Source organism: Laetiporus sulphureus, assembly GCF_001632365.1.
Source record: "Laetiporus sulphureus 93-53 unplaced genomic scaffold LAESUscaffold_61, whole genome shotgun sequence".
NCBI classification, from domain to species: Eukaryota; Fungi; Basidiomycota; class Agaricomycetes; order Polyporales; family Laetiporaceae; genus Laetiporus; species Laetiporus sulphureus.
Window position 1 is genome coordinate 124193 of NW_024468570.1, and position 25421 is coordinate 149613.

Sequence of the window (25421 nt, forward strand, 5' to 3'; positions counted from 1 at the left end):
CGAAGCGACTCGGCTGATCTGCGATCTCATGCGCATTGTCGTTCGCGGGTACCTGAAGGAACAGCTCCAAGGAGAAAGATGACGTAGTTGGCATACGGTCCTGCGAACCTTACGGGTGTTTGCTTTCACCGTCGTTATGGATTGTCCCACATTTGCAGCATGTCCAGACGATTTGTAACTTGTACGAGCATGCGGGCCGTCTAGTTCTTCCGGATGCTTCGTCCTGTGTAGATCTGCGCGCCGGACCATAATCATGAAAATGCATTATGGATCACGCATGTGGGTTACTGCGTGATCTGCAGGCAGTAAGACAGTGGCTGCTACACCCAGTATACCGCAGAGTCCTTGTGTGCATTCGTCCCGACAGAACACAAGCTTCTAACGCATAGGCGGCCGCAGCCATCGCAATTCCGCTTTTGCCGAAGTGACATTCTTCAACAGTTCAACATTCAAGAGACAGACTCCGCAGCATAGCGGGTCGACGATAGCAAGGCGCAGTCTTGCTGCGTTTCCCACAAGCAAGATTCAGCGGGAAATACCGCACTTCCGCGAGAAACATTCCTGCGCGACTTTCCAGCAGAGAGGGGCGGCAATGAAAAGTGGCAAGGTTGGTTGGTGGACGTTAGCGTTAGCCTGCGGCGTTGCGACCTCAGTAAGCGACACTGTGACACTGTGACACTGTGACAGTCCGTGATACGTCACGAAGTGGCAATCCGAGCACTAACCTGCGTTCATCGCGACATCATTCATTCCTGCCCTCTCCTGCTGCATCTCATCTCTGTCGACGTGGATTTATACGTGTTGTGTGCTCTGAGGACGCTCTAGTTGCTACACAAGCAGGCTGTCGCAGGAGTCATTATGGCGTTCCCAAGCAGGTGAGCGTGGTAGCTGTGGTGTACGCACAATGTTGACACCATGGGATCCTGCAGTTCTTCGATTTTAAGTGCGACCCCTGCTGCCCAGCCAGGTACATCACTTTTTGGTCAAATTACGACCAATCCCCAACAAGGCTCTCCCTTTGGTGGAGCGTCGCAATCGGCGACCTCGACTTTTGGTTCGCAGCCACAGGCTCAAGGTCAAGCACCAGCCCAAGGCTCTTCTCTTTTCGGGAGCACCCTCGGACAGAACGCTGGGCAACAGCAGAACCAGCCACAGAGCGGGCAGACTTCGCTGTTTGGTGGATTTGGACAACGCCAGCAGCAACCACAGGCGCAGTCTACGAGCTTGTTTGGCCAGCCAGCTGCGAATCCGCAACAACAGACACAATCTACTGGGTTGTTTGGCCAGTCTGCAGTGAATCCGCAACAACAGACACAACCTACTGGGCTGTTTGGCCAGCCCGCGGCCAACACGCAGCAGGGTGGCGCGCTAGGGCCAAGTCTCTTCGGCAGCGCTCAGCCTCAACAGAGCACGCAGGGCGGCGGTCTCGGGACCAGCCTTTTTGGCACTACTCAGACACAACAGAGCGCTCAGGCAGGTGGCCCCTTTGGGTTTGGTGCTAGCACTGGCTCGACGTTGGGCCAAACAAGTGGGTTTGGAGGTTGGGGTGCTGGACCGTCACAGCCGCAGACTACGGGGATGTTTGGACAGAATTTAGGCACTTCTGCTGCCCCTGCAATCTCATTATTCAACAGGCCTCTTGCTCAACAACAGTGAGTACCTCATTCGTTGAAGCACGGAGTATTTGTCTTCGGTGGACTTTCTCAACACGATAGTGGAGACATGCACTAAGATCTATTCATTCAGGCCGTACCCTTCAGTGTCTGGTTCTGCACCCCCAGCTTTCACCAGGTTGACCAAGTTTAATGATCTGCCTGACGATATCAAAAGGACGTTAGAGACTATTGAGTAAGTCTCGCCAGGTCTGCGATAGTTAGCGCTGCATGCTGATGTTGCTCAAGTGCGTCCATCCAGGGACGTATACAAATTAGCAACGATCTTAAGCAGCGAAAGCTGGGCGAGGAAGCGGTAAAGGGGCAGGAAGAAGTCCGTAATGTGCACAAGGTGCGTTCCAATCGTCAGATAAAGTAGAAACCAGTAATAATCAGTCAATACATTGTAGGATCTCGTGGGCGCGATTGCAACGCTCCACTCAGATGTATTACATACGAAGGATCTCAAAGCAAAGGTAGACCAGACGGTCCAGGACACTATCATTGCAACTCGCATTGTAGACGGATTTCGGAATCTACATCAGCACGGTGCTTACCTTAAGGCCTATACCAACTTCCCACTAGAGTTTGTCGATCTCCGAAACTGGTTCATTCCCCTTTGGCTCATATCCCTTACCAGATTCTTCACCCGCGTTACTGAACAAATGAGAGAGCGCCTGAGGTGGTACAAAACCACCATTGAGGTCAGTACCAAACCCACTATTACTTACTATGAGATTAAAGTTCGGGATTGCAAACTAGCACATTGAACGAAAGCTATCGTCTGCCGCGGCACAATCGCAGTATACACCTCAAGGTAAGTAAAACGTTCACTAACAGAGGTGTCATCCCTGATTCTGTGTAATATTACAGCTATCTCGTCAACCTTGGAGGCGCAGCATGCAACGTTTATCGCTCTTGCCAGCAAAACGGCAGCCCTTGATGCGGAGTTGCAGAAGATCAAGGCGTTGTATACGCAACTCTGGCGAGCCAAGACCAATAGCATGCGCGATCCGTTCAACGAGTTGGACAGAAGCACTGTGGGAGAATTCGGCTTGGAAGGATTGAGTACAAGGTAGTCGAGCGGACGCCGGTGAAGCTGTGCGTCCTGAGAATAACGCATATTTTATACCATTCACATTGTCGTCGAGCAACAGATCGAGTTGCATGTACTTGGCACCACTCATTAACGGTGACGTCGGCTTCCCGATCGATAGGAGTTCGGAATTGGGCGATCAACGCGAACATTTTGCTGTTTGCTCTCCAATAAAGGCCGCCGTTTGAAGCGACCCATCGAATGCTTAGATGTATCTATCGAATGATTGCATGACAAGCATGATCTGGTCTCGCAAGACAAGAAGAGGATGAGCAGCCTATCTAAAGTGTTGTGATTCCGAGATCACGCTCGTCTCAGCGGCACTGGCCTTGCTTAAAGACACGGCGGCTGGCCGCTCGCGTATGCATCCTATCTTCTCGTGCCGCATTTGATCTTCTATTCCATCGCGATCGATCGCTGTCGTAGCAAGAAGTGTCCACCTCCTGTGGATAATAAGCGTGAATGCACACTTTGCAAGGTAGAATTGTTGTTCAATTAAACTCCTCATCGTCAGAGCAGCTAGCTCTGTGATCAGCACAATTATCGAGATAGCGATATGGACTTGCAACACGAAATGGTCGTTCCGAGCCTGTAGATGCTCTTGAAAGCTTTATGAGGAGCCTGCCGGTCATCATATCAGATCAATGAAAGCTATGGACGTCTTTGAGTGCACATGTGAGCTATGAGCGTAGATTGCTTGAGTGGTGGGCAGCTTTGTAGTACTTACGAACGCGTCTGCCACATGCTATGAGCAATGCGCGCATCACTACGTCGGAAGAGCACGATCTATGAAATACTCACTACTCATCAATGTATCATCTCTTTGTCTCACTCGACTGTTTAATTGATGTGGAGTTAAGTCACTGGCGGCGAGACGGATCGGAATTCTGCAGCGCCTGTGGCAACAAGGAAATCAGTCACGTGGCCGCGACAAGAAGAGGGCGCTTAGGTGCCGAAACGCCGCTCGTCTCTGTTTTCCTGACTTCGTGCTGTCGAACAGGCCCGCCTGTTCTTCCAGTATGGTCCCTGTCTTGGTAGTATCTTGGACCGGTGTCCACACAGACGTTGCACACTGCATCCAGGCTCAACCACGTCCAGTGTCCTAACCGCCCCCGGAGGCAAGCCAGCGTTGAGGAGGATACTTGCAAACTATGCAGAGGATGTCATTCCATATGCTCAAGGCATTCTCACATTCCCACACGACACTATGGCACTCATATCTCAGTATTGAACCAAGGCTCGCACATCTGGCATAGTGTCGTCAGCGGCGTTGCGGACGTCTACTGCGAACATTTCTCACCAGTGCGTCAGTACCATTGGCGCACTCGATATCCCTCACATGTATGCTCAAAGCTCATCGATGGCGAACTCGAAGTCGTAAGGTCAACCTGGCCGAATGTCTGTTGCCGTCTACCCGATGTGCCTGAACATTTTGATCGCGGGATTTCGCTTGTGAAAGTGGCGATGCCTAGCGACGAAGTGATTGGCCGCTTGCGTCTGCTTGTGATCCTCTTGTGCCACATTTAGTCCTTCTATTCTATCGAAGCCTACAGCATATGGATCGCCAGTATATAAAGGCGCATTCTCGCGGTATATTGCGTGAGCCTTTGCCGTCGTCCATCTTTCTACAACATGCGGTGTCTGTCGGCGTGGGTCGCTTTGGCACTCGGCGTGCTCATTGCCGCCGCCCCTGCAAAGGAATGCCCACACAAGGTCAAGGAAACCGTGCATCCTCCTCATGGATGGACGAACGTCCGGCCGGCACCTGCTAACCATATCATTGAGCTGCGCATCGGTTTACCGCAGCCCAACTTCTCCATGCTGGAGCAGCATCTCCTGGAGATCAGGTGCGTCTAAACACTGAGCTCCGTGTTATGCGGCGAATTGAATAACCACTAGTGATCCATTCCATGCCCGGTACGGAGCACATCTGTCAAAGGAGGAGGTCGAGGCGCTTGTTGCTCCGCATCCTGACAGCGTCGATGCCGTGGACGAGTGGCTTGAGTCCTATGGCATTGCGCAGAGTGATATAGCTCGCTCACCGGCGAAAGACTGGGTCGTTGTCAGAGTCCCCGTCAGACTTGCCGAAGAGATGCTTGATACGGTAACTCAGAACTTGTTTGCAATAACGCTTGACCGGAGGTTGACTTGTCTCAGGAATACCACATCTGGACTCATACAGCAAGCGGAGACTCGCTGGTTCGCACCACCGCCTACAGTCTCCCAGAGAACCTCCTGGAGCACGTCGACGTGATCCAGCCGACGACTATCTTCTCCCGGATCAAGAGGATGAGAGCCACCTACCGATTCATGGATCAGAAAGTGGACATTGTGGCAGCCTCTTCCGGTTACATACCAGATCCCACTGCTTCGGGTGGCCAAGTGGACGCCTCTTGCAACAGTACAATCACGCCGTCGTGTCTCTTGCAGCTATACAACGCAGTTGGATACGAGCCTGCTGTACCGGGGGAGAACAAGATTGCGGTGACTGGCTATCTCGAGCAATACGCTAACTTGGAAGACTTCAAGCTCTTCAACGAGGCCTTGGTACCGGCAGCTGCGAATTCGGCGTTCGCAGTTGTAGAGATTAACGGTATGGTCGTTGTACCATGCTGGTTGTGCATTTGTTGATCTTGGGCCAGGTGGACAGAACAATCAGACTTCGTCCGCGGCCGGTGTCGAAGCCAATCTCGGTGAGGTGCTCTTGAATCGTGCGAGTGGCTTGGCTAATCGAGCGTGTAGATACACAGTACGCATTTGGCTTGACATATCCCACGCCCGGAACTTTTTATTCCACCGGTGGGAGTCCTCCGTTCATTCCAGACGATCTGTCTCCCACCGACTACAACGAGCCCTACAGCGAAGTAAGCAGCCATAGTGATCTCGATCTAAGACATATCTCAACGTACACTCTGTCCCGCGAAGTGGCTTGATTACGTGCTCAGCCTGACTGACCTTCCTCAGACAATCTCGACCAGCTACGGTGATGACGAACAGACAGGTGCGTAAAAATTGCATGGAAACCCTCGTGTTATCCTGACTTTCAACGTGAAATGGCTAGTCCCCTATAGCTATGCAAACCGCGTCTGCGCAGGCTTCGCTCAGCTCGGTGCGTACCTCGGTTCGTCCTCCGCTTGCCATCTGTTCATTCATGGTTGCAGGCGCCAGAGGGGTGTCAATAATGTTTAGCTCTGGCGACGGTGGCGTGGGTGACGGTGATGCTGACCCGGCTACCCAGGAGTGCTACACCAATGATGGAACAAACACTACCAGGTTCATTCCCGGGTTCCCTGCGAGCTGCCCATAGTAAGTTCCCAGAACGTATGAGCGCAGACATCAATTACATATCGGCGTTGTAGCGTCACAGCGGTTGGCGCAACGACGTCTATCCCCGAGGTTGCCGCATTTTTTTCTGGCGGTGGCTTTAGCAACTATGTAGATATGGCAAACATCTGTATTAACAGTGTGCTGACGATACGACGGTGTACAGTTTGCTCGTCCTGCTTGGCAGGACGAAGCCGTAACGAAGTATCTTGATGGGCTGCCAGCAGGGGTCTACGAGGGCCTCTACAATCCGTGAGCAAATATTACCACATGAATGAGCTTGGCATACTGACTCTGATATTTCTACAGGGACGGACGAGTAAGCTGGTCTTCCGCATGCATCGATGGAGCAACATTCAGGCATTGATGGCATCCCGTTGACAGGCGTTCCCCGACGTCTCTGCCCAGTCAGAAAACTTCGAGATCTTCTGGGAAGAGGCGTCTGTCCTTGTGGCTGGGACCTCGTGCTCCTCCCCCACGTTCGCGGGCTTCATCTCTCTGCTTAACGATGCCCGCATCGCGGACGGCCTCTCTTCACTCGGGTTCCTCAATCCGCTCATTTACACTCTCAGTGCGACTAATAAGTCAGCATTTAACGACATCACTGTCGGCAATAACCCTGGGTGCGGCACGGAAGGATTCAATGTGGGTGCCGCGTTATCTCTGACGCCGGGTTTATCGTTAACATGCTGTCAATTACAGGCCACGGTTGGGTGGGATGCTGTCACTGGGTGGGGAACACCTGACTTTGGTGTCTTGAAGGACATCCTTCTTGGGTAGACCAATGGACGTTTGGTGACATAAGACGCCCTCGGTCGGTCTGTATGATAAGCCACATTTTTAGGATGTTTTGGAATGTTCGCTTTATATGGACATGCTGTGGCCTTGGACATTGTGAGACGGAAGCAGTGCTGACAATTCCGAAGGCGGATCATCATCGCGATAGCTATTGCTCTATGGTCAGTGCGGCTATTGACATAGTCGCACTGTGCAGGGCCGTCAATCGGAAGCCGTGGACGTATCTTCAGCTCATCGATCGAAGACATGGCTGGTGTGCATGGAACCCCGCTCGGGTCGGTCGAAGTCGATCAAACCTGTATCCAGCGAATGGCCATCAGAAGTCGCTTAACAAACGCTGTGCATTTGGGCAGTTCCATATCTCGTGCATTTGCGTGTCACACGAAATCGGCGAGCGGGCTCGCTGCTATTGGAGTCCGTCACCCTACGCATCGTTTTCCAGAAGCGGTTGGGTGAAGCAACTGTCATGGATCATCGATGACTTGAAAGGAAATACCCATGTCGCTTTGCAGCTGATCGAGCAGGAATAGCAGCAGCTACTGGTGGCACGCTTGACTGGCAGGCGTGGCGGTGGTGAGGAAGTCTTGAAGGTGATTGCAGGCTCAGCGCTATTCATCTCTTTATACTGATGCTGCCGCATCATGCTGATCTTTACAAGAAGATTGTCGAAATATACGACATTTCTCGTGAAAATATTGACGGAGGAAACTAGCGTAAGGCCTCATTGTTTGACCTTCACACCAGTGCTGGATTTTTGTGGCCAGCGCGACGCGACGCGATCACATGACTATAGCGCGTTAAAAATCGTCGCGCAGAGCACATGACCGTGACACGCCACCAACGCGTCGCAACGCCTTTTTCACTTATAGCAGACTTCTGAGCGAGAGAGCCGTCCGTGTATGCCCCTTCCCCTTCTGCTGGGGCTGAAGGAAGATCACAACATCTGCGTGCAGCATTCTGTCATCCCAGTGTTGACTGTCTTCTTCTAGCATGGGACACTTCATTTCAGGGGATTTCGGTGGAGATTCGTGCACGTCGCCGTCTGAGTCTCCTGGTGTTAACAATGGTAAGAAATTGCTATAAGCTGCCTATGACCCGGCCAAGTACGTGTGCGCGGTAGCGCTGTCACCGACCCAACCCCATCGCAGAGACGCGTCGCGTTCCCTCCTGACGATCGTTGCACCATACCTTCGTGCCGTCGCTTCTTCGGGCCACAACCACGTCGCGCACACAGAGGTACATGATTAAATCCTGGCGAAACTCGGTTGTCTGGAGAGGAGCCCAACATCATTGCTAATGATGCATTGACGCACGACCCTGGTACGATGTTTCACTGAATGATCTGAACTCACGCGTCTTCGTCTGAAGCTGCGTCCAGCCACTGACGGCAGCTTCAAGGGCGCCCGTTTCCTATCTTTCACATCTCCACTTAGTGCTACACCGATGGAGATCAACGATAGATGTACCATCACGTCCGCTGACGACGAGCCCATTCGCATGGCTGTTAAAGCGATGACAGGGATCAGTGCACTCCATGGCCTGTCAACTGTTACACGGACCTCTTCTCGATCTGTGAGCATTCTCACTTCTGTGTATATGCGATAAATGCGTCAGGTTGACGGCAACATGAGCTGTTCTTGCGATAGTCAAGCACATACCGACGCAGTTCGCCAAGTATGGTCCTGGGCGCTGATCACTGAGACTCAAATGCGTAGCGTTTGATGCAACGAATATCCAAAATGAAGCCGTCAAAGCTGAGATGGTGTTGAAGTGTCACCATGTCCTGTAACGTCGTTTCTAGGTTGCTGGGGCGCCCAAAACCTTCATCCGTGAGATCTGTTACTTTTGGATTCCAACACTCGAAAGAAGAGCAAGATCTCAGCGCAAGTGCCACTGGGGTGTATCCGAGTAAATACTGAACGCAATCGGCTGACGATCCCGAGGGCGGATCAGCACCCGAGTAGCTAGCTTTGTGATCTACGTGACTAGCATCGAGATGGCTGTGCGCGCTTACAGTCCCGAGTCGAGGTTTCGAGCTTGTGGACGCTTGGAAGTGTATTTAGACATGCTTGGCGACATGTTCCGGGTTTGAAGGACAGCGAGTAGCCAGCTTTGTGATCTACGCGACTGGCATCGAGATGGCTGTGCGCGCTTACAGTCCCGAGTCGAGTTTGTGGACACTTGAGCCATGCTTGGCGACATACTCCGGGTTTGAAGGGCAGAGATGGCAGATGGCGCCTATCAATCATATTGATGATATTCCCGAACTTTGCGGCCCTTTAATTGCAATGCTAATGAGGGAATGACCATGCCAAACTAGATGGTGTTGAAAAACCAGCAGAAACGTAAACCCGGCGCTTGAACAAAGGAATCGCTAGCTTGCATCTCGTAAGACAATTGCATCGAAGGAGGAGACTTTCTTCTGGTAGCTCGAAGCCAGTGAAACCCTGGACGGCGATCAGAGACCGCTATATAGCCGAGCTGTGCACATGGGCAGTTTCGTGTTTCATGTCTCGACATCAGCGACCGCAGAGCGGGTATTCTTGATGAATTGTATTCCAATCGAGCCCGAGTTCGCAGGGGGATTGCTATAAATACGGTCGGCCGGGTACATAAGAAGTGTCGTTCGAGCTGGGCGTATCGCTGCGCTGTCCAGAATGAGGTCTCTCGCCCTGTCCGCCTGGCTTACCCTGGTCGCGAGCACCGTCGTCTCCGCCGCCCCGGCGAGGGAGTACGCGCACAAGGTGAAGGAGAGCGTCGGCCCCCCGCGGGGATGGACGAGACTCAGGCCGGCACCCGCCGATCACACGATCAACCTGCGCATCGGGCTGCCGCAGCCCAACTTTCACTTGCTCGAACAGCACCTGTACGAGGTTAGGTGCGTGATGCGGTGTGTGGGTCATGTTTATCACTCGGTCTGATGTCCTTTGGCTGCTATCAGCGATCCGTTCCATGAGCGGTATGGGGCACACCTGTCGAAGGAGGAAGTGGAGGAGCTGATTGCGCCGCATGAGGAGAGCCTTGACTTGGTCGACGAATGGCTCGCTACTTATGGGATTGGGGAGGAGGCGGTATCGCGCTCGCCGGCGAGGGATTGGGTCAGGGTGAAGGTGCCCGTCTCTTTGGCGGAGGAGATGCTTCAAACTGTAAGTCAAATTCATGACGTAACCATCTGGCCAGCGCAGTGACCATGCATCGTAGGAATACTATGTCTGGCTGCACGAGTCTGGGGACGCAGCTGTCCGCACGACTTCCTACAGCCTCCCAGAACACCTGCTCGAGCATGTCGACGTGGTCCAGCCCACGACGATGTTCGCTCGCATGAAGGGCATGGCGGCGACATACAGGTGGGCTGACGAGGAGCGTCCGACTATCGACCTCAGCGGATCGTTCATTCAAATCCCCTCTGCGTACAACGGGGAAGTCAACGCCAGCTGCAACGGATCCATCACGCCTTCCTGCCTGAAGCAACTGTACAACTTCGTGGCATACACGCCTGAGGCGACGGATGAAAACCAGATCGCGGTCACGGGGTATCTCGAGCAGTACGCCAACTTTGACGACTTCAACTCGTTCAACGCAAAGTTCGTTCCTCAAGCGGCCAATTCCACTTTTGACGTAATTTACCTCAACGGTGAGGATGTGATCATGGCCCGTTGTGCGTCCCGATCAGAATTCTGATTACTTCTTCGATCAATCCAGGCGGAGAGAACAACCAAAGTTTCGCTGCGGCTGGAATCGAGGCAAACCTTGGTGCGTTGCATGTACATCGTTCAGAAGCCGAGAGCTGAACATCCTATAGACACGCAATACGCGTTTGGCCTGACATACCCGACGCCTCGTACTTTCTACTCTACCGGCGGAAGTCCACCTTACATTCCTGACGAGCTCACTATTGAGGATACCAACGAGCCCTATGCTGACGTGAGCTGCCAGCGTGTTGAACGGCTTGACATACGCTAACTTCCTAACTCCGCGTAGTGGCTCGAGTACATCCTGAACGTGACTGATCTGCCGCAGACCATCTCGACGAGTTACGGAGATAACGAGCAGACAGGCAAGTAGTAGCGCAACTCGATATCAGTGTAATAAACTGACGATGAGCACAGTGCCTGAGAGCTATGCAAAGCGCGTCTGTGCAGGTTTTGCTCAGCTCGGTGCGTTCGCGTTAATGCCTCATGGTCCTTAGCAGACGTTGACAGCCTTGCGTACTAGGTGCTCGCGGCGTCTCCTTGACTTTCAGCTCCGGTGACTACGGCGTCGGCGATGGCGACTCCGACCCGGCTACACAGAAGTGCTACACCAACAACGGCCTGAACGAGACAACGTTTTTACCGGCCTTCCCTGCGAGTTGCCCATAGTGCGTGGACTTGGCCGACGCATTAATCTAAGGCCACAATCTGACCGTCTCACAGTGTGACCACGGTGGGTGCGACTTGGTACCTGCCCGAGAGAGGCTACTATATCTCGGGAGGCGGCTTCAGCAACTACGTGAGTTTTGCGCTGTAGAGAAGCATTGTGTCTGCTAAAGCATGGATCCACTCATCAGTTTGCGCGTCCCGTGTGGCAAGACTATGCTGTCGAAAGCTACCTCGAGAAACTTGCGCCTGGAACGTACGCAGGACTGTATAACGCGTGAGTCCGCCTATGTCGTTAACCCAGCTGCATAAACTCAATGACGAACGTGACATTAGATCCGGCCGTGTGAGTGTCGCACCGTGCATCGACTGACTGAAGGATTGACTCGTCGGCTCATAGGCCTACCCTGACGTTTCCGCGCAAGGCCAATGGTTCAACCTCTACGTCGGAGGCGTGGAAGGAACCATCGGAGGAACATCCGCTGCATCCCCGACCTTCGCTTCCGTCGTCTCCATGCTGAACGACGCGCGCATCGCGAACGGCCTGTCGCCTCTGGGCTTCTTGAACCCGTACATCTACGCGATCGGCGCGTTTGCGCCGAAGGCCTTCAACGACATCACCGTCGGGAACAACCCTGGTTGCGGTACGGAGGGCTTCAACGTACGTTGTCTGCTATGTGTCTGTGGTGGTGCGGGCTGATATTGACTTGAATACGTCAGGCTACCGTTGGGTGGGACCCGATGACGGGCTTCGGCACTCCTGACTTTGAGAGACTGAAGGCGATTGCTCTTGGGAACTTTACGGAGATTTTGAGCTTTGCATAACTGGATCAATGGACATGTATGGACTGTTGCTAGATATTCATGTGTAATGCCAGCGTGCACGGTTCGAGCCGTAGGCCGTATAATATGTACGAACGCGTGTACGCACCAGCGTGAGCAATCAGTGAGATGCGGACTGCTGCGTTGGAAGAATGTAATCCAATATGTCCTGCTGCAGGTCATTTTCACAACTTTGCTTGACTATGAAAGTCTAAATGGGATGATGTGGAGCACCATGCGCATTGCCGTCGCGCTTGTGGCCATCATGAGATGTCACGTGGTCGTGTCTAGGGGGACGCGGTTAGATTCTTGGTGTGGCGAGCTTAAGCGACTGCACTACCTGTCCTAGGGCTCCGCCGAAATTGGATTTCATCTCTGCTTTGCTGATTCTGTGCTGTTGAAAAGATCTTGCTAGAGCAATTCGTCTCAGCCGGTCTTGATCCTGGTCGTTTTATTGCTACCAGTGACCACATTCAAGATACCGTGCACTGCGTCCAGTAACCACTTACAGCGATGTCCAGCACCCCAGCCACACCTCGGAGGCAAGGCAGCCATGATCAGGAAAGCACCTCACAAGCAACCCGGGCCTCGTCGTCACACACGCTCCAGGCATCCCCGCACTACCAGACGACACGGCGGCACTCGCTGTATGGCACCGAGGATCGCATCATAATAGACCCGGGCTCACACATCTGGAAGGTCGGCTTCAGCGGAGAGGGAAAACCTAGGGATGCGTTCTTTGCTGCTGGACAGTGCGGAATGTCGCTGTGGACGCTTAGTCGCTCGATGAAGCCTGCGGAGGGGGAGGAAGAGGAGAGGATGTTGGAGGCGCGGTTGCAGACATCTTTACGTAGAGTGTTTCATCAGTACGTCTGTGTTATTGACATGCCTTGTGTCGCTCATGGACTGCTCTAAGCTCATTGATGACGGACCCGAAGTCGCGTAAGGTGATTCTGGTGGAGCATCCGCTGTTACCGATGTACCTCAAAGAGATGATCGCACGACTGTTATTTGAGAATCTGCAGGTGCGAACGTCTATCATGTTATGTTGTCATTCCTTCATGAAGACACCAGGTCCCTTCCGTATCATTTGCTTCCAGCCATCTGCTAGCCTTGCTGGCGGCTGGACGCCTGACAGGACTCGTACTGGACTGTGGACATTTGGAGTCAACAGTGTTGCCAGTGAGTTCTACTCGGACCTTCGCGGCTTTGTGCTGAAAACCCAGCAGATATACTCCTCCCGGCCACTGTTCCCACAATTGCAAACAACCCCTCTCGCTGGCATGCGCCTGTCATCACATATACGCGCCCTCCTCCTGCTCTTCGGCACTTACCTCCCACCACCAACATCGCTAAGCGCTGCAGCAAACATCCCTGCCGCGACACGCTCCATGCGCGTACCAGAGGAAGTCCTAACAGACGCAGTCATAGAAGAAGTCAAGACCCGCTGCTGCTTCGTCGGCGACGCACTCGACGCGGAATCTCGCGCCTTATCTTCATCCGGTGATGACCCGATGGATGTGGACCTTCCCCCGAGCGACCCAGCGATGTCCGAGTCAGAGTTCTCCCGCGTCTCTGCGGACTTTGAGAGCAACGTCTCGTCGCAGCAGGCCGCGTCCTCAGGGTTCTCCGTCGTCTCGCACTCGCAGGTGCCCAACCCGGACCAGCCTCGCCCTGGAGAGAGCCACCTGCAGGCACTCGCTACGATGTACAAGCGGCATTCGACGGCAACCGACTTGCACATGCGAGTTGACCCGCCTGCGTCGCAGCAGACGGGAACAGGTAGGGGGACGCTGATTATCCCTGGTTGGATTAGAGAGCGGGCCGCGGAGGTGCTGTTTGAGGGAGGCGATGTGGACGAGAGCAGTGTCGCTGAAGTCATACTTGACTCTCTTCTCAAGGTACGCCCGAGTGCACCATGAAACACCGTCTGGTCAACCATCCCCGCGCAGGTCCCAATCGACCTCCGGAAAACCCTCGCATCATCCATCCTAGTCGTCGGCGGCACCCCCATGCTACCAGGCTTCATCCCACGCTTACAAGCAGAACTCGTACGAGCAGTGTCGACACCATCGCCTCCAGCTTCCCATCCCTCAAGTCATCCGGGCCAGCCAAAGTACGAACCATACCACCGCTACGCCTCACTCAGAGCCCTCGCCAGCCACTTCGCCATCCTGAACAACCCCTCCCCGCCAGCGCCAGCCTCCGTCAGCAGCAGCGCCAACGCAGGCAAGGCGCCCGCGTTCACTCCAGCAATGATGGCCTGGATCGGCGGTTCCCTCGCTGGGTACGTTCACGTTTGACAGATCTCGAGTGGTCACTTGGGACTGATCGTTGGCTGATAATGTTGGTGGGCAGAGCGCTGAAGACGGGTGGTCCGGAGATTTTGCGTGAGAAATGGGACGAGGCAGGTGTACAGGACGATGGTGACGGTTTGGGTGGCGTCCTGGATCCAGGACGGTCGCCGACTCTTCTTCTGCCGGATTGGACGAGGATACCGCTGCCCGTTGGCGCGCCGCCCGCGCCGCGAGCTCTTTCCCATGTTAGCGTTCCCAACCCGCCTCAGACCGAAGTTGGCGCATGAACGACTTTATATAATCTACGCAGTTCTTTCATTTGGGCCTGCAAGCCCTGTCTATGTACGTACGCGAAACAGTACGTGTTGCAACAACTATTCGAGAAGACGTAAACAGTCCCAAGATTCCAAGCAAGCACCAACGCTACAAACAAATACCAAGGTAAAAATAACGAGTCACAACAGCTACATTATGTCAAAATGCGAAGATGTACAGTACACCCGGAATAGACTAAGCACAGCAGAGGAGCAGGTGCAGCATGAGGAAGTCATGAATAATCGTAAGGGTGGACATCAACAACCTAATTAACAACAACACGATGGGAGAGATTAATTCCGGGACTGGAAGATGCGAACAGTGAGCTTGGACGCGCAGCCCACAACAGCAGTATGCCACTCCTCATCCGACGCGATATACCGCAACGGCTGCACCTGCCCACTCCCAACCGTCGACGCCGAATTCGAACGCGCACGGCCGCGCGCATACCTAGCGCGGTCAACAGGCGGCGCATACGCGATGGCGAACCTATCCGGGAGCGGGATCCCCTCCTGGTTCGCAAACTTTTCCTGGATCCGCGCGCGCACCTCGAGGAAGGACATGGAGCAGGACACGCGCACGAGCACGATGGAGTCGTCGAGGATCGCTTTGACGGTGATCGAGTCGGGGTTTAGTGGGTTGGATTTGGTGGAGACGGTGGGGGTGAGTGAGGGCTGGGGTGACGGCGAGGCTTTGGGTGCGTACGACGGCGCGATGGTGCGCTCGCCAAGTCTGCTTGAGGTCTCTTCCCGCGGGAAGCGGTACGCCGAGTCTACAGGGGATGCCGAGCGGAGGCTCATCTCTACACGAACAACTCAAATCAGCCTCAAACGGTCAGCGCACAGCTAAGAGACCCACCATCAAAATAAGCATCCAACAGCTCCTCATGCGCCTCACACCACACCTCCTCACGCGGTACCAGCTTCACCGTCACCGGCCGACGCGACCCCACAGGCAGCTGCGACCGCCGTGCAATCGGCGGCGGCGGCGGCGGCGACGCCCTCCTAGGCAAAACCGCATCGACCGAGTACCCCGACATGAGCGAATTCATCGTCGCAACCGACGCACGCGCCGCATGCCGATACACCCCTGACGAACGCGCGCGCACCGTGCCCTCATGTCCATTCTCAGAATAGGCTCCGCACGGCATGCCGGACGCGATCTCCGTCGCGACGCTCAAGTCGGACGCCACCGAGTCGCGCCAGCCCGAGGACGAGCGCAGCGACACGTCCGAGAGCACAGATTCCGGCCGTGCGGATTCCACGACGGCGGCGGTGGACGGCGCGGGTGAAGATGGGCGTGAGCGCGAGCGCGAGGCGGTGGGCTGCGTCTGTACCTGCGAGCGAGACGATGGAGGGACGTAGACGGCAACGTTGCGGTTGTCACGCTCGGGACACGAGTTGCCGCGCGGCCTGCGGGCGGGGAGGGGCGCGTCGCGCGCGGCGGCCGTCAGGCCGCTCACCTCTGGCACATACTCTTGATCCTCAGGCAGCGACTGCAGCCCGCCATGGTTCTCATCGCGGTAGCCCTGAGACTCCGGCACGAACACGAATGGAAGGTCGTCGATGAGCGCCGCGCCGTCCTGCTTCGAGGTCGCGCGGGACCAGCGCAGAGACGACATCTTGGACGAGACGCTGCGCGGGCCGATAGAGTACCGCGCTTGGAGCTCGTCCTCGGAGGGCGGGTGCGCGAGGGCGAGCGAGCCGCGGTCCGACACGGAGAAGTGCATCGGTGCGGGGATCTCCTGCGTTGGCGTCGTGGGCGAGAGGCTGCCGGTGCTGGATGAGGAGGCGGAGAGGTCGGGAGGCGCGGATGCGGGCATGGGCGCGCTCGGGCTGGTGTGTGGGCGTGAGCGGGGCAGGCTTGGTGGGGGCTCGGCCATGGCGAGTGAGAGGTTCGACGCGGAGAAGTACATGCTCATCGTGCTCGCGGACGAGCTGCGCACGCCCATCTTCGCGCCCGCGCCCGGGCTCGAGGCCGGGCGCACGTTGCGCTTACGCTCAAGGTCCTTGTCGCGGCGCCAGTACCCAAAGAAATCGCGCACGAGCCGGGTCTCGCGGAGCTCCCTGACGAGCGTCGGCACGTCATCCGCGAACAGCGCCTGAATCATCGCGCAGAACTCGCGTCCGCGCTGGTCGACGGTACTCTGGCTCGCGCGGAAGAACGTGCCCTTCTTGGTGAGCTTGGGGATGATCTCGTGGATGCCCTTGGCGATGCTGGCCGCCTCGGGGCCCGGCGGGAGGGACTCGAACGACGCGGCCTGGTCCGAGTGGACGTACACGCCGTTCTTCTTCACGCCCTTGCCTGCGGCGAGCCGTGAGCGCTTTGCGCGCGCCATTTGCTCGTACTCTTCCTCGATGATCTCTTGGAACCAGAGGCAGTCTTCCCAGCGGCGCCAGACGTCGTATTCGGTGTGCATAGAGCCGCTGGAGCCGCTGGATTGCCCGGACTGGTCGTCGGGGAGCTCGGGGCCTGTGATGGGGTAGATGCGCAGGCCGTACGCGAAGCTGCTGCCTGGGTGCCATGTGAGATGTGGTCATGGTAGGGGAAGTGTAATACACGCACCGACTTTGGTGGGCGGCAGGACCTCTGTGGAGAATGCTTGTGGGGCAGCACGGTATACTGCTCGTTTGTAGTTCTGAGCCCGGGGGTGAGAGGAGCCCGGAGAGAGAGACGACGATACGTACATGCTGCATTGGAGGCCCACCGAGGGCACCGGTGCCAGGACCGCCCTATAGAATGCTATCAGGATACGTCGCACGACCAACCCAGAGACGATGCGCACCCCATTGTCGAGATTGTAGACGGCGATCATCCCGCTGGCGGTGAGGTGGGATTGAAGGATCTGACCTGCAGCAGGTCCGTAGACGAGACCTCCCGTTCCAAGCGCCAGGATTGCGACGTGGGTGGACTATCCTCTTGGGATAGCCGACTGCAGATGGGTCGGAGATGAACGGCTGGCGGGACAGAAAGGCAGAAAGTTTGGCGTGGAGAACAATAAGGAGGGGTGGACAGGGCCGCCGCTCTTTTGTGATGAGTATTGTTAGAACGGGTGGCCAGAGCGCAGCGGGAACGCGCAGCCTGTGTCCGCACGGTGCGTGTGTCGCGGTGCGCGCTGCTGGGTGCAGTGCCGGCGATGGCGAGTTTGGCGAGCGGGAGGGGGTATAGGAGCGGGCGATGTTCGGGGAAGGAGCCATGGGTGAGAGGGAGCTTATTGTCTTTCAGAGGCGGGCTCTGGTGAGACGAGTTGCCTCTATCGGGATAGCGCGTTCCAATCTGCGAAATCTAATCAGCCTTCTTTCAATGTATCCTTTGCAGCTGTCCTCGTCCTCTCTCAGGCCACGACGCTTGTTCCTCCTCGCAGCCCACTCACTCACACGGACGACGCAGCACATGGCGCATAGCGACCAAGCCGCCCTCACCGGCCACTTCCGATGCAGCTCTCCCAGATCGGAGAAATGCGTGTGTTCTCGTGAGCATCATATGTCGCCCTGCGCGCATATGCTTCTCCGAACAGATGCCCCTCCTTCCGCCTCCGCGCCGGACCCGCGCTGCGAGAGCCTCGTGTTATCGCCCGCACCCCAGTGGTGGGCAAAGCCCCCCCCCCCCTTCCTCTCGCGCGAGCTGTCACGTCCATATGGATACTGCTCACTGGCGTGTCCCCAGACTACTCGGCGTGGTACGTAAGTCTTACACCCCCTTCTCCATGAACTGATCTTGGCAAGTCGGTTCTCGGAGGACCGTGGCGTCTGCATCTGACGCGGGGCACGGAAGACGACGGAAGCGACGGCTGTTCGCGAGCTCAGCGCAGTTCCCTTCTCGCGCGTACCCGGCGTACACGGACTCACGACGCTACCAAACTCTCCGCGCGCGCAACCCATCCATCGCCCACAGCCCAACTAAAATCTTCTGAAAAGATTTCGCGGTGTAGCGGTGGGACCGCAAAATACCTCGCTTCGTGACGGTCTCGCGTCGCTGTAATCTAATCAACTACCGGACACCTTCTAGCGCCAACTATGTATAGCCCCGGGGTACTAGCGATTATCGCATCACCTCCCGAGACGTTCCCCCGCAAGGACTCCCATACCAAACCATCTTCACCATCTGGTGCGTGGAAGATGCGAGAGATGTGAGAAGGAGAGACGTCCGGAGGCAGAGACGGAAACGCATACTGATGCTGATGACGAGCGCCCATGCCCGTCCCACCGTGCCCCTACCTGACGACCCAACAAGATGTCAGACGTAAAGATTCGGGCGTAGTTCTGCGCGACGTAACACGCAAAGGTCCGGCAGGAATGCTCGGCGTGGGTCCCGCGTCTATAGCACAAGCGACTCAGACATCTGCGCGGAACCCATCCGTCCTAGCCACTCGACAAACCAAAGCGGCGGAGGATCATATGCGAGCTGCCGCTGCGCACCGGTTCGCGCCCGAGGGGATCGCACAAACGGTCGTCGGGGTAAGCCCTGCCAGAGATCCCATGCTGGTCCTGCTGCATCAGGAATCTGGAGCTTGAAGCTTGAGCTTGAGCAACTTGAGTGCCCGGTGCCACCGGGCACAGCTTTGTGCCTGCCCAGGCACGCTGCGACAGATGACATACGAGTCGAAATGGGGATTTGGAACGGAATGGAAGTGCGTGTCGGCGTCGGCGTCGGCGTTACAGTGAGGTGTATGGGTGGGCGCGGTCCTGGAGCTTGAGGGGGATAGGTGGGAGGTGTGCATGCATGTGCATGTGGTGGGGGGAAAGCGGGGCGGTGGTGGTGGTTGTGGCTTGATAGGGCGCGGTTTCGCGGGACGGAGCGGTGCTCGTGATTAACTCTCACTTTCAAGGACAAGGACCGCCTCCTCGCATGTAGACTAGCCGGGACGGTTGGATCATCAATGTAATTGTGAATGCAGACAATCAGCTGCATCGAGGGCGATGACGCGAAATGGTCGACCTTGCACGATCAAGTGGTCCAGTGTGGCGTCTGATACTCCTGAAAAATGCAGCCTTTTCCCTGTGCGCCGCACGGCGAACGGTGTGTGGACGTCAATGAATTTGTGGGACGCTGACGCACGTGCAACAGGCGTCGCTGTGGTCGGATGTACGTGTACATGTGTATGCAGTGGTCGATGTCTATGGCGGCAGGCACAGGACACACTTTGTTCCGGGTCTTCGACACCTTCGCGAGGTTCCATAGCATGTTGCACCTTACATCCACAGTGTCCATTATCGGCGCCGATGCCCAGCGCTACGCGGCGGATGCGTTGATAAAAGTCTGGAGGACGTTCGCCGGCTTTGCGCCGTTCGTTCCGTTCGCATGCGACTAGCATACAGACCGTGAGCTTTTGCCTGGAACGGTACCGGCGCCCATGTTCCTCTGATCACAAATTCACATACAATGGCCGTTCATCCCAGGTTTTACGGCGTGCACGCGTGCACTAGTTGAATGTTGACTCTCGACTGAGATGCACAACTGAGATCCAACCGTGATAATTAACAGAAGGGAGATGCACCTACGAGTCTCTGAGACAACGTCAACGGGATAGAGTAACCTTGCAACAAATATTCATAATTATCGGCCGTCTTCCTACGAAACGATATCATAAAAGGTGGTAGGGCCGGTGCCGGCAGCGCCCGCTACGTCGAGCGCGCTTACTGCGCCAGCCGGCGCTTGGCGCAAAACACTCAACCCGCAGAGTAAGGTTCGTTAGGGTGTTTCATGTGCAAAAGATATATTTCTGCACATAATGAGATGGGGCGAGGAGGGATTTGGAACACTTCGCATACATTATGTTCGTGAGTAGACACCCTAGAATCGGTAGTTCATGTAACAGGTGGTTAGGTAGGTTACTTTTGAGTGGAACATAATGTAGAAACAGAAAAGGCACGTAAATTGACTATATTATCGTGAAAACGTTCTTCGATTTCGCGGAGCCTTGAACGACGACGCGAGCCATTGAGAGCAGACATGTCGAGAAGAAATCAGACTGCACGCAAAGGCTAGTGTATGCGAGAAAGAGACGGCACGGTTCGGCAATGACGTACACGCTCCATCGACGACTTTAGGGCAGGACCCGAGTTTTGGCGGAAGAGTCGACGAACGAAAAAACCCACTACTTACGTAGCGGGAACATACATCCAATTACAACATTCGCGAACTCGTACATACTCTTATCGGTAATGATTGCCTGCATAGATACATCGCTCAGTACCGAGAACTTCCAAGAAAAAGCAGAGCGACTCAAGAGATCGTTACGACGGGTATTAGTACAACGTCATCCATCCAACTCCGGTGCACCTGAACCGAGAAGACGACGAAAAATCACCGCCTCCCTCTCTCGTGCCTTCGTCTGTCCCTCCTTCAGGCGATCGAGCCCGGCTTGGATAGCCTGCATATGCACTTCCACAGGTATCTGCTCGCCAAGGATCTCCGGCGCAGCCACCCTCTCACGTAGCTCCTCCAGGTCCGCACTCAAGGCATGCAGCGTCTGCAGCGCAACCGTGACATGTGCGAGTGCCCGTCTGCGGTACGCTCCGAGTCCCTTCAACAGCACGAGATGCTGTTTCTTCCCTTTCAGCTCGCGCCTGTTTCCACCGAGCGACGTCCACAGCGACGCGAGCAGCTCATCCTGCGCAGCCGTGACAGTACCGTTCTCGCGACTGATCACTTCGTGGACAGTCTTGAGGTGCTCCTCGAGGCGTTCGAGGTTCACGAGGTTCACCTCGGCCTCGAGGATGACTCGTTGAATCTGACTCGCGGAGACGTCCATGGAGTCCGCGAACGTCTGCAGGACGATCGCTCGTGTCACAGCAGAGGTAACAGAGGACGCGAATGGCCAAATCTTCAAGAAAGATGATGGGGGCTTCTCGTTCGCTGCTTCGATGGCGCGGATTGCGTAGTTGTTCACAGCCATGATACTTCGTGTTTGTCAGCACATGGACATAATATGTCATATGTATGTTGGCAGTCACCTATCCACTGCTCCTCCGATCTTCGAGCTCAATTTGTGCAAGTCTCGTCCTGTCTTCCTTGCGTCGTCCACAAAATCGACCAATGACTCTGCCAAAAGGTCCCTGCTAATCAGATTGCTATGGCGCACGAGCGTGACAAGATCGCTCGTCGCCATCTCTGCTTTCTTGATCTCGAAGCTCAGGCTAGAACCAGTGACCGACTCGTCCAACAACTGCTCGAAAGTCGCGCCCTGCATCTCGGCAAGCTGGGTGAAGTTTGCCCATTTCGGGCTGAGATTAACGATGGGCGGTGGCATGCGGCATAACGGAGAGTTGGAGATCCCGGGAATGATACAAAATGGCGAGAAGACCGTGCGGAAGGTCTGCGTCATTCGCGTGAAGAGAACGCCCAAGATCCAGATGAATAGGAGTATTCCAAGCGGTTTGCGGAGTAGTCGTAACGCAAGCGAGAGAATATCGTACAAGTACCGGGACGCAGACGATGCTCCAGTAACGACAGCTTGTTGGACTTGTTCCCGGTCTATCACAGGAGTAGATTCGTCGCGAGGTCCAGGTGTCCTTCGTGGGGTCGCTGTCTGAGAGACAGTACTGACTGCCCGGTGCACCACCTTCCTGCGGCGAGAATTGCGTGCCCTCCCGAAACCAGGAGGTACAGGAGATCGACGGCTGCTCAGTTTGTCATCAACCTCCGTCGACTCGTCTTCCCACTCCTCCTCAGACAATTTCTCAGACACGTTGGGCTGCGTTAATTAGGTGAGACTCCGAATCAAGAAGTTAATAAATTCTGCACCTTGACGTCTTTCGCTGACAAGTCAACCATTGGGGGGGAATCAGGCGGCCGACAGAGATATGATGGTGGTCGCAAGTTAAAAACGTTGCATTCGTGCGGTTCCTGGTCGGTTCATTGAAGCGCTCATTGTGGCAGCGCAAAGACGCGGTTCACGTGTTATCATGCGAATTGTATACGCGTGGCTATAGAAGGAGCACAATGGCTATTAGAAGCAGCGCAATGGCTATAGAAGTAGCACAATGGCTACGCAACACATCTTGCTACTTTTCGATGCTTTTCCTTATTTTCTGTGTCAACTTCTTTCTCGCGCAAGATCGCTGCAGCATTGTGCGAAAGGCAGGATCGGCATGCAAACATGTAAAGAGGAGCACTCTCGTCCAACTGAACAACCGCCAGATACGTAAATAACGGACGACAGCCATATGCATCACGATTTCGAATATGTCGCTCGTTACAGGGGGTTTCACAGCGATTAACACACAGCAACATGAAATTCTGCTCCATGATAGGTTTCACAACCTCTGATCTTCTATTGATACATATAATCAAGTCGCGATCAGTCCGCCCTACGACCAACCCATTCCGCTCTCACAGCCTACCAAAAGGATCAAGTGGCGGGCGGCCAAACGTCGCCTACATCAATCACTGTCAGCTTCGGTAGCCAACACAACACAAGGCGGAGACTCACCTGAGGAGCCGGCTTGTTAGCCAGGATGGCCTCGATCTTTTCCACAACCTCCGGCGTGAGTTTGGGGAGGACATCCAGTGCCTTGAGATTGTCGACGATCTGCTCCGGCTTAGACGCGCCCAGGATAATCGTGGAAGTGTTGGGGTTTTTCGCCACCCAAGCAAGGGCGAGATGCGAGACCTTGCAATCCAGTTCTGTAAGGCGAGAATAAATAACGTATAAATTGACGGCAAAGCATATTCCCAGGTACCGTTCTCCGCAAACTCCGCGATGGTCTTGATCTTCGCCAGCATCTGCTCGCCTTCAGGGGTACCGAGCATCGCAGCCTGATCCTTGTATTGTTGCTCCTGCGAAACGGCGAGACGCGAATCCGGGGGAATGCCGTTGTTGTACTGTCGTGAACGAAACAATCAGAAGTTGCCATGGGTGATCTGTGGACACGCATTACCTTGCCGGTTAGGAGGCCGGCAGCGAGAGCGGAGTACACCGCAGTTCCCGTACCGTACTTGCGGTAGATAGGGCTGTGTAAGAGGGTCTAAGTGATCTGTATACATAATGTTGGCATCTTCATGACTTACGCATATTCTTTCTCCGGGCGCTCCCGATGCAGCATGCTGCAGGCGTGTCAGGACGTTGGTTTAGCTCTCAATTCGACGCCACGAGACGTACTGATGTCTACATTGCTCCGCAACAGGGCCCACCAAATCAAGCTTGTCGGCAACATCTGAAGCGGAAAGCGATCATTGACAGTCAAACTCAGCCGCGGATATAATGCATACGGTATGCTTCCTCGATCTCTTCTGCGGACCATTCTGAAGTTGCCCAATAGAACGCCTGCAAAGAACGACTGATTTCAATGCAGTGCTAGTATCAATAACAATTTCCCTACCCATCCCTGATTGATCACGTAGTTGAACGCCCGGACGGTCTCTTCCATGGGAACTAATGTGTATATTGCCGATCTTTAGAGGTCACAATGACTTTGCTTGATCGTACATGCCTGTGCGATCCGGACGATGTGCGAAGATAATATCGACATATTCCAGCCCGAGCCGCTGGAGGCATTCTTTCATGCCCTCAATGATACTGGACAACCCGTGAGTGACGAACATCCCAGATGAAGCTCTCTCTGACTTACTGCTTCCGCGGCAGTCCCGAGGCATTTGGCGACTTATGCGGTCCCCAATACAATTTCGTAGAAATGATCAGATCCGTCCTACGCAGGCCCAGTTCCCGAATCACCCTGCCCCTGGAACGATCGATAAGCATGAGAGCATTGTGTTCACCGTGAAGCCCGGTGAGCTTACATCTCCTCCTCCGATCGTCCGGCCGCATAACCCTCGGCAGTATCGAACATGTTGATGCCATGATCAAAGGCTGTCTTGAAGATATCCTGTGAGGGCGCCTTATTCAGTGATATTGTGCTAGACCAACAGAACCATGATACGTACCCTGCCAGTGACGGAATCGCCACGGACAGATCCGCCCAAGGTGAGCCCTGCAGAATGTATTATGCTTCTATCTGCAGCTCCATGCGTCGACGTGCTTACAGCTTCCAAGCGAGAACAGCGGCACCCGCAGGCCACTGGGCCCCAGCCTCCGGAACGGCATGCCCTTTGCGTCGTACTCGACCTTGACTTCGGTGGACATCTCTAGGACTGCCTTCGGACGCTATGTGGTGTAGGAGATCGAGCAAGACGAGACCTTGGGCAAGCCGACGTTGACTAAGGACTTGGCGTTTCTGAGCGAAACGCCCGTGGCGTCGCGTCATCTGCCAACCGACAGCAAATTCCGTCCCGTTGCAGGGAAGTGGAGGGTGACAATTGACCGGAATCGCTCCGTTTGCCAGCCCTTGTCTTCAAGAGATTCGGATGGCGATGCGTCATCATATCCTTTTGAAAAAGCCAGAGAGCAGTCTCATTATCCACATCAACTTAGCGCCGCCAGACTTAGTATTGCGTTGCCACGGAAGGACAGCTCTTTGGGTGAGATTGCCCGAACGCTCGGGCTGCCGTCGTATGACCACTGATGAACGCCGAGATTTCACTGAATGTTATTAGTCGCAGGAATCGCGCAAGATGATCCGTATAAACGCAGGAGATTGACTGATAATCCGAAACCCCTTGGAAGCTGGACCCGAGTTACGGGCGCTATATTCTCTGTCGGGCATCGAATATTGAGAACACTAAGCTTGGATTTCGCCAGCGATATATCAAGGGTCTGTCGGTCGATAGATCGATGTCATCAGACTGTAACCACATCAGACATAGCCGCGCGGATGGACTTAATTGAATAACTGTTCCTAGAATGATTTTAGACATCTCA

General features: G+C 55.0%; 9 protein-coding genes across 9 annotated transcripts; 6 read left to right on the top strand and 3 right to left on the bottom strand.

The window, feature by feature from the left end:
- Positions 1-735: 735 nt before the first annotated feature.
- LAESUDRAFT_731265 (uncharacterized protein) lies at positions 736-2897 on the top strand. Its single transcript, XM_040910012.1, has 8 exons — positions 736-875; positions 930-1652; positions 1747-1848; positions 1902-2004; positions 2063-2238; positions 2293-2356; positions 2415-2469; positions 2526-2897. The coding sequence occupies exons 1-8, from the start codon at positions 859-861 to the stop codon at positions 2729-2731; spliced, it is 1446 nt and encodes a 481-aa protein (XP_040759145.1). The 5' UTR covers positions 736-858; the 3' UTR covers positions 2732-2897.
- Positions 2898-4380: 1483 nt separating this feature from the next.
- On the top strand, positions 4381-6852 carry LAESUDRAFT_664088 (tripeptidyl peptidase A; the record flags this gene model as incomplete). Its single annotated transcript, XM_040905095.1, has 13 exons — positions 4381-4595; positions 4648-4852; positions 4906-5341; positions 5391-5441; positions 5491-5612; positions 5674-5749; positions 5810-5857; positions 5910-6054; positions 6108-6183; positions 6239-6324; positions 6382-6391; positions 6457-6717; positions 6775-6852. 13 exons carry the CDS (start codon positions 4381-4383, stop codon positions 6850-6852), a joined length of 1809 nt encoding a protein of 602 aa, XP_040759146.1.
- A 2647-nt stretch (positions 6853-9499) lies between these two features.
- Positions 9500-12222, top strand: LAESUDRAFT_731268 (tripeptidyl peptidase A). The gene is made up of 13 exons (XM_040910013.1): positions 9500-9748; positions 9812-10016; positions 10072-10504; positions 10573-10623; positions 10673-10794; positions 10852-10927; positions 10980-11027; positions 11086-11230; positions 11286-11361; positions 11420-11505; positions 11565-11574; positions 11629-11889; positions 11949-12222. The coding sequence occupies exons 1-13, from the start codon at positions 9528-9530 to the stop codon at positions 12051-12053; spliced, it is 1839 nt and encodes a 612-aa protein (XP_040759147.1). The 5' UTR covers positions 9500-9527; the 3' UTR covers positions 12054-12222.
- A 174-nt stretch (positions 12223-12396) lies between these two features.
- On the top strand, positions 12397-14745 carry LAESUDRAFT_686746 (actin-domain-containing protein). Its single transcript, XM_040905933.1, has 6 exons — positions 12397-12916; positions 12967-13075; positions 13125-13232; positions 13280-13951; positions 14003-14337; positions 14409-14745. The coding sequence occupies exons 1-6, from the start codon at positions 12564-12566 to the stop codon at positions 14632-14634; spliced, it is 1803 nt and encodes a 600-aa protein (XP_040759148.1). The 5' UTR covers positions 12397-12563; the 3' UTR covers positions 14635-14745.
- Positions 14746-14805: 60 nt separating this feature from the next.
- On the bottom strand, positions 14806-17859 carry LAESUDRAFT_815919 (uncharacterized protein; the record flags this gene model as incomplete). Its single annotated transcript, XM_040914729.1, has 6 exons — positions 14806-15464; positions 15521-17176; positions 17228-17300; positions 17350-17394; positions 17448-17512; positions 17565-17859. The coding sequence occupies 6 exons, from the start codon at positions 17857-17859 to the stop codon at positions 14956-14958; spliced, it is 2643 nt and encodes an 880-aa protein (XP_040759149.1). The 3' UTR covers positions 14806-14955.
- Positions 17461-18715, top strand: LAESUDRAFT_483584 (uncharacterized protein). The gene is made up of 2 exons (XM_040902635.1): positions 17461-18341; positions 18388-18715. Exons 1-2 carry the CDS (start codon positions 17840-17842, stop codon positions 18573-18575), a joined length of 690 nt encoding a protein of 229 aa, XP_040759150.1. The 5' UTR covers positions 17461-17839; the 3' UTR covers positions 18576-18715.
- Positions 18716-18855: 140 nt separating this feature from the next.
- On the top strand, positions 18856-19973 carry LAESUDRAFT_763791 (uncharacterized protein; the record flags this gene model as incomplete). The annotated part of the gene is made up of 2 exons (XM_040913331.1): positions 18856-19119; positions 19770-19973. 2 exons carry the CDS (start codon positions 18856-18858, stop codon positions 19971-19973), a joined length of 468 nt encoding a protein of 155 aa, XP_040759151.1.
- A 948-nt stretch (positions 19974-20921) lies between these two features.
- Positions 20922-22337, bottom strand: LAESUDRAFT_664079 (uncharacterized protein; the record flags this gene model as incomplete). The annotated part of the gene is made up of 2 exons (XM_040905094.1): positions 20922-21564; positions 21619-22337. Coding segments are annotated over 2 exons (1362 nt in total), but the record flags the coding sequence as incomplete, so codon positions are not given.
- Positions 22338-22812: 475 nt separating this feature from the next.
- On the bottom strand, positions 22813-24946 carry LAESUDRAFT_483946 (Aldo/keto reductase). Its single transcript, XM_040902636.1, has 13 exons — positions 24647-24946; positions 24548-24594; positions 24404-24489; positions 24235-24345; positions 24097-24182; positions 23986-24038; positions 23876-23930; positions 23766-23820; positions 23675-23710; positions 23545-23617; positions 23347-23488; positions 23097-23290; positions 22813-23041 (listed from the first exon to the last, which is right to left on the bottom strand). Exons 1-13 carry the CDS (start codon positions 24744-24746, stop codon positions 22997-22999), a joined length of 1083 nt encoding a protein of 360 aa, XP_040759153.1. The 5' UTR covers positions 24747-24946; the 3' UTR covers positions 22813-22996.
- Positions 24947-25421: the final 475 nt, after the last annotated feature.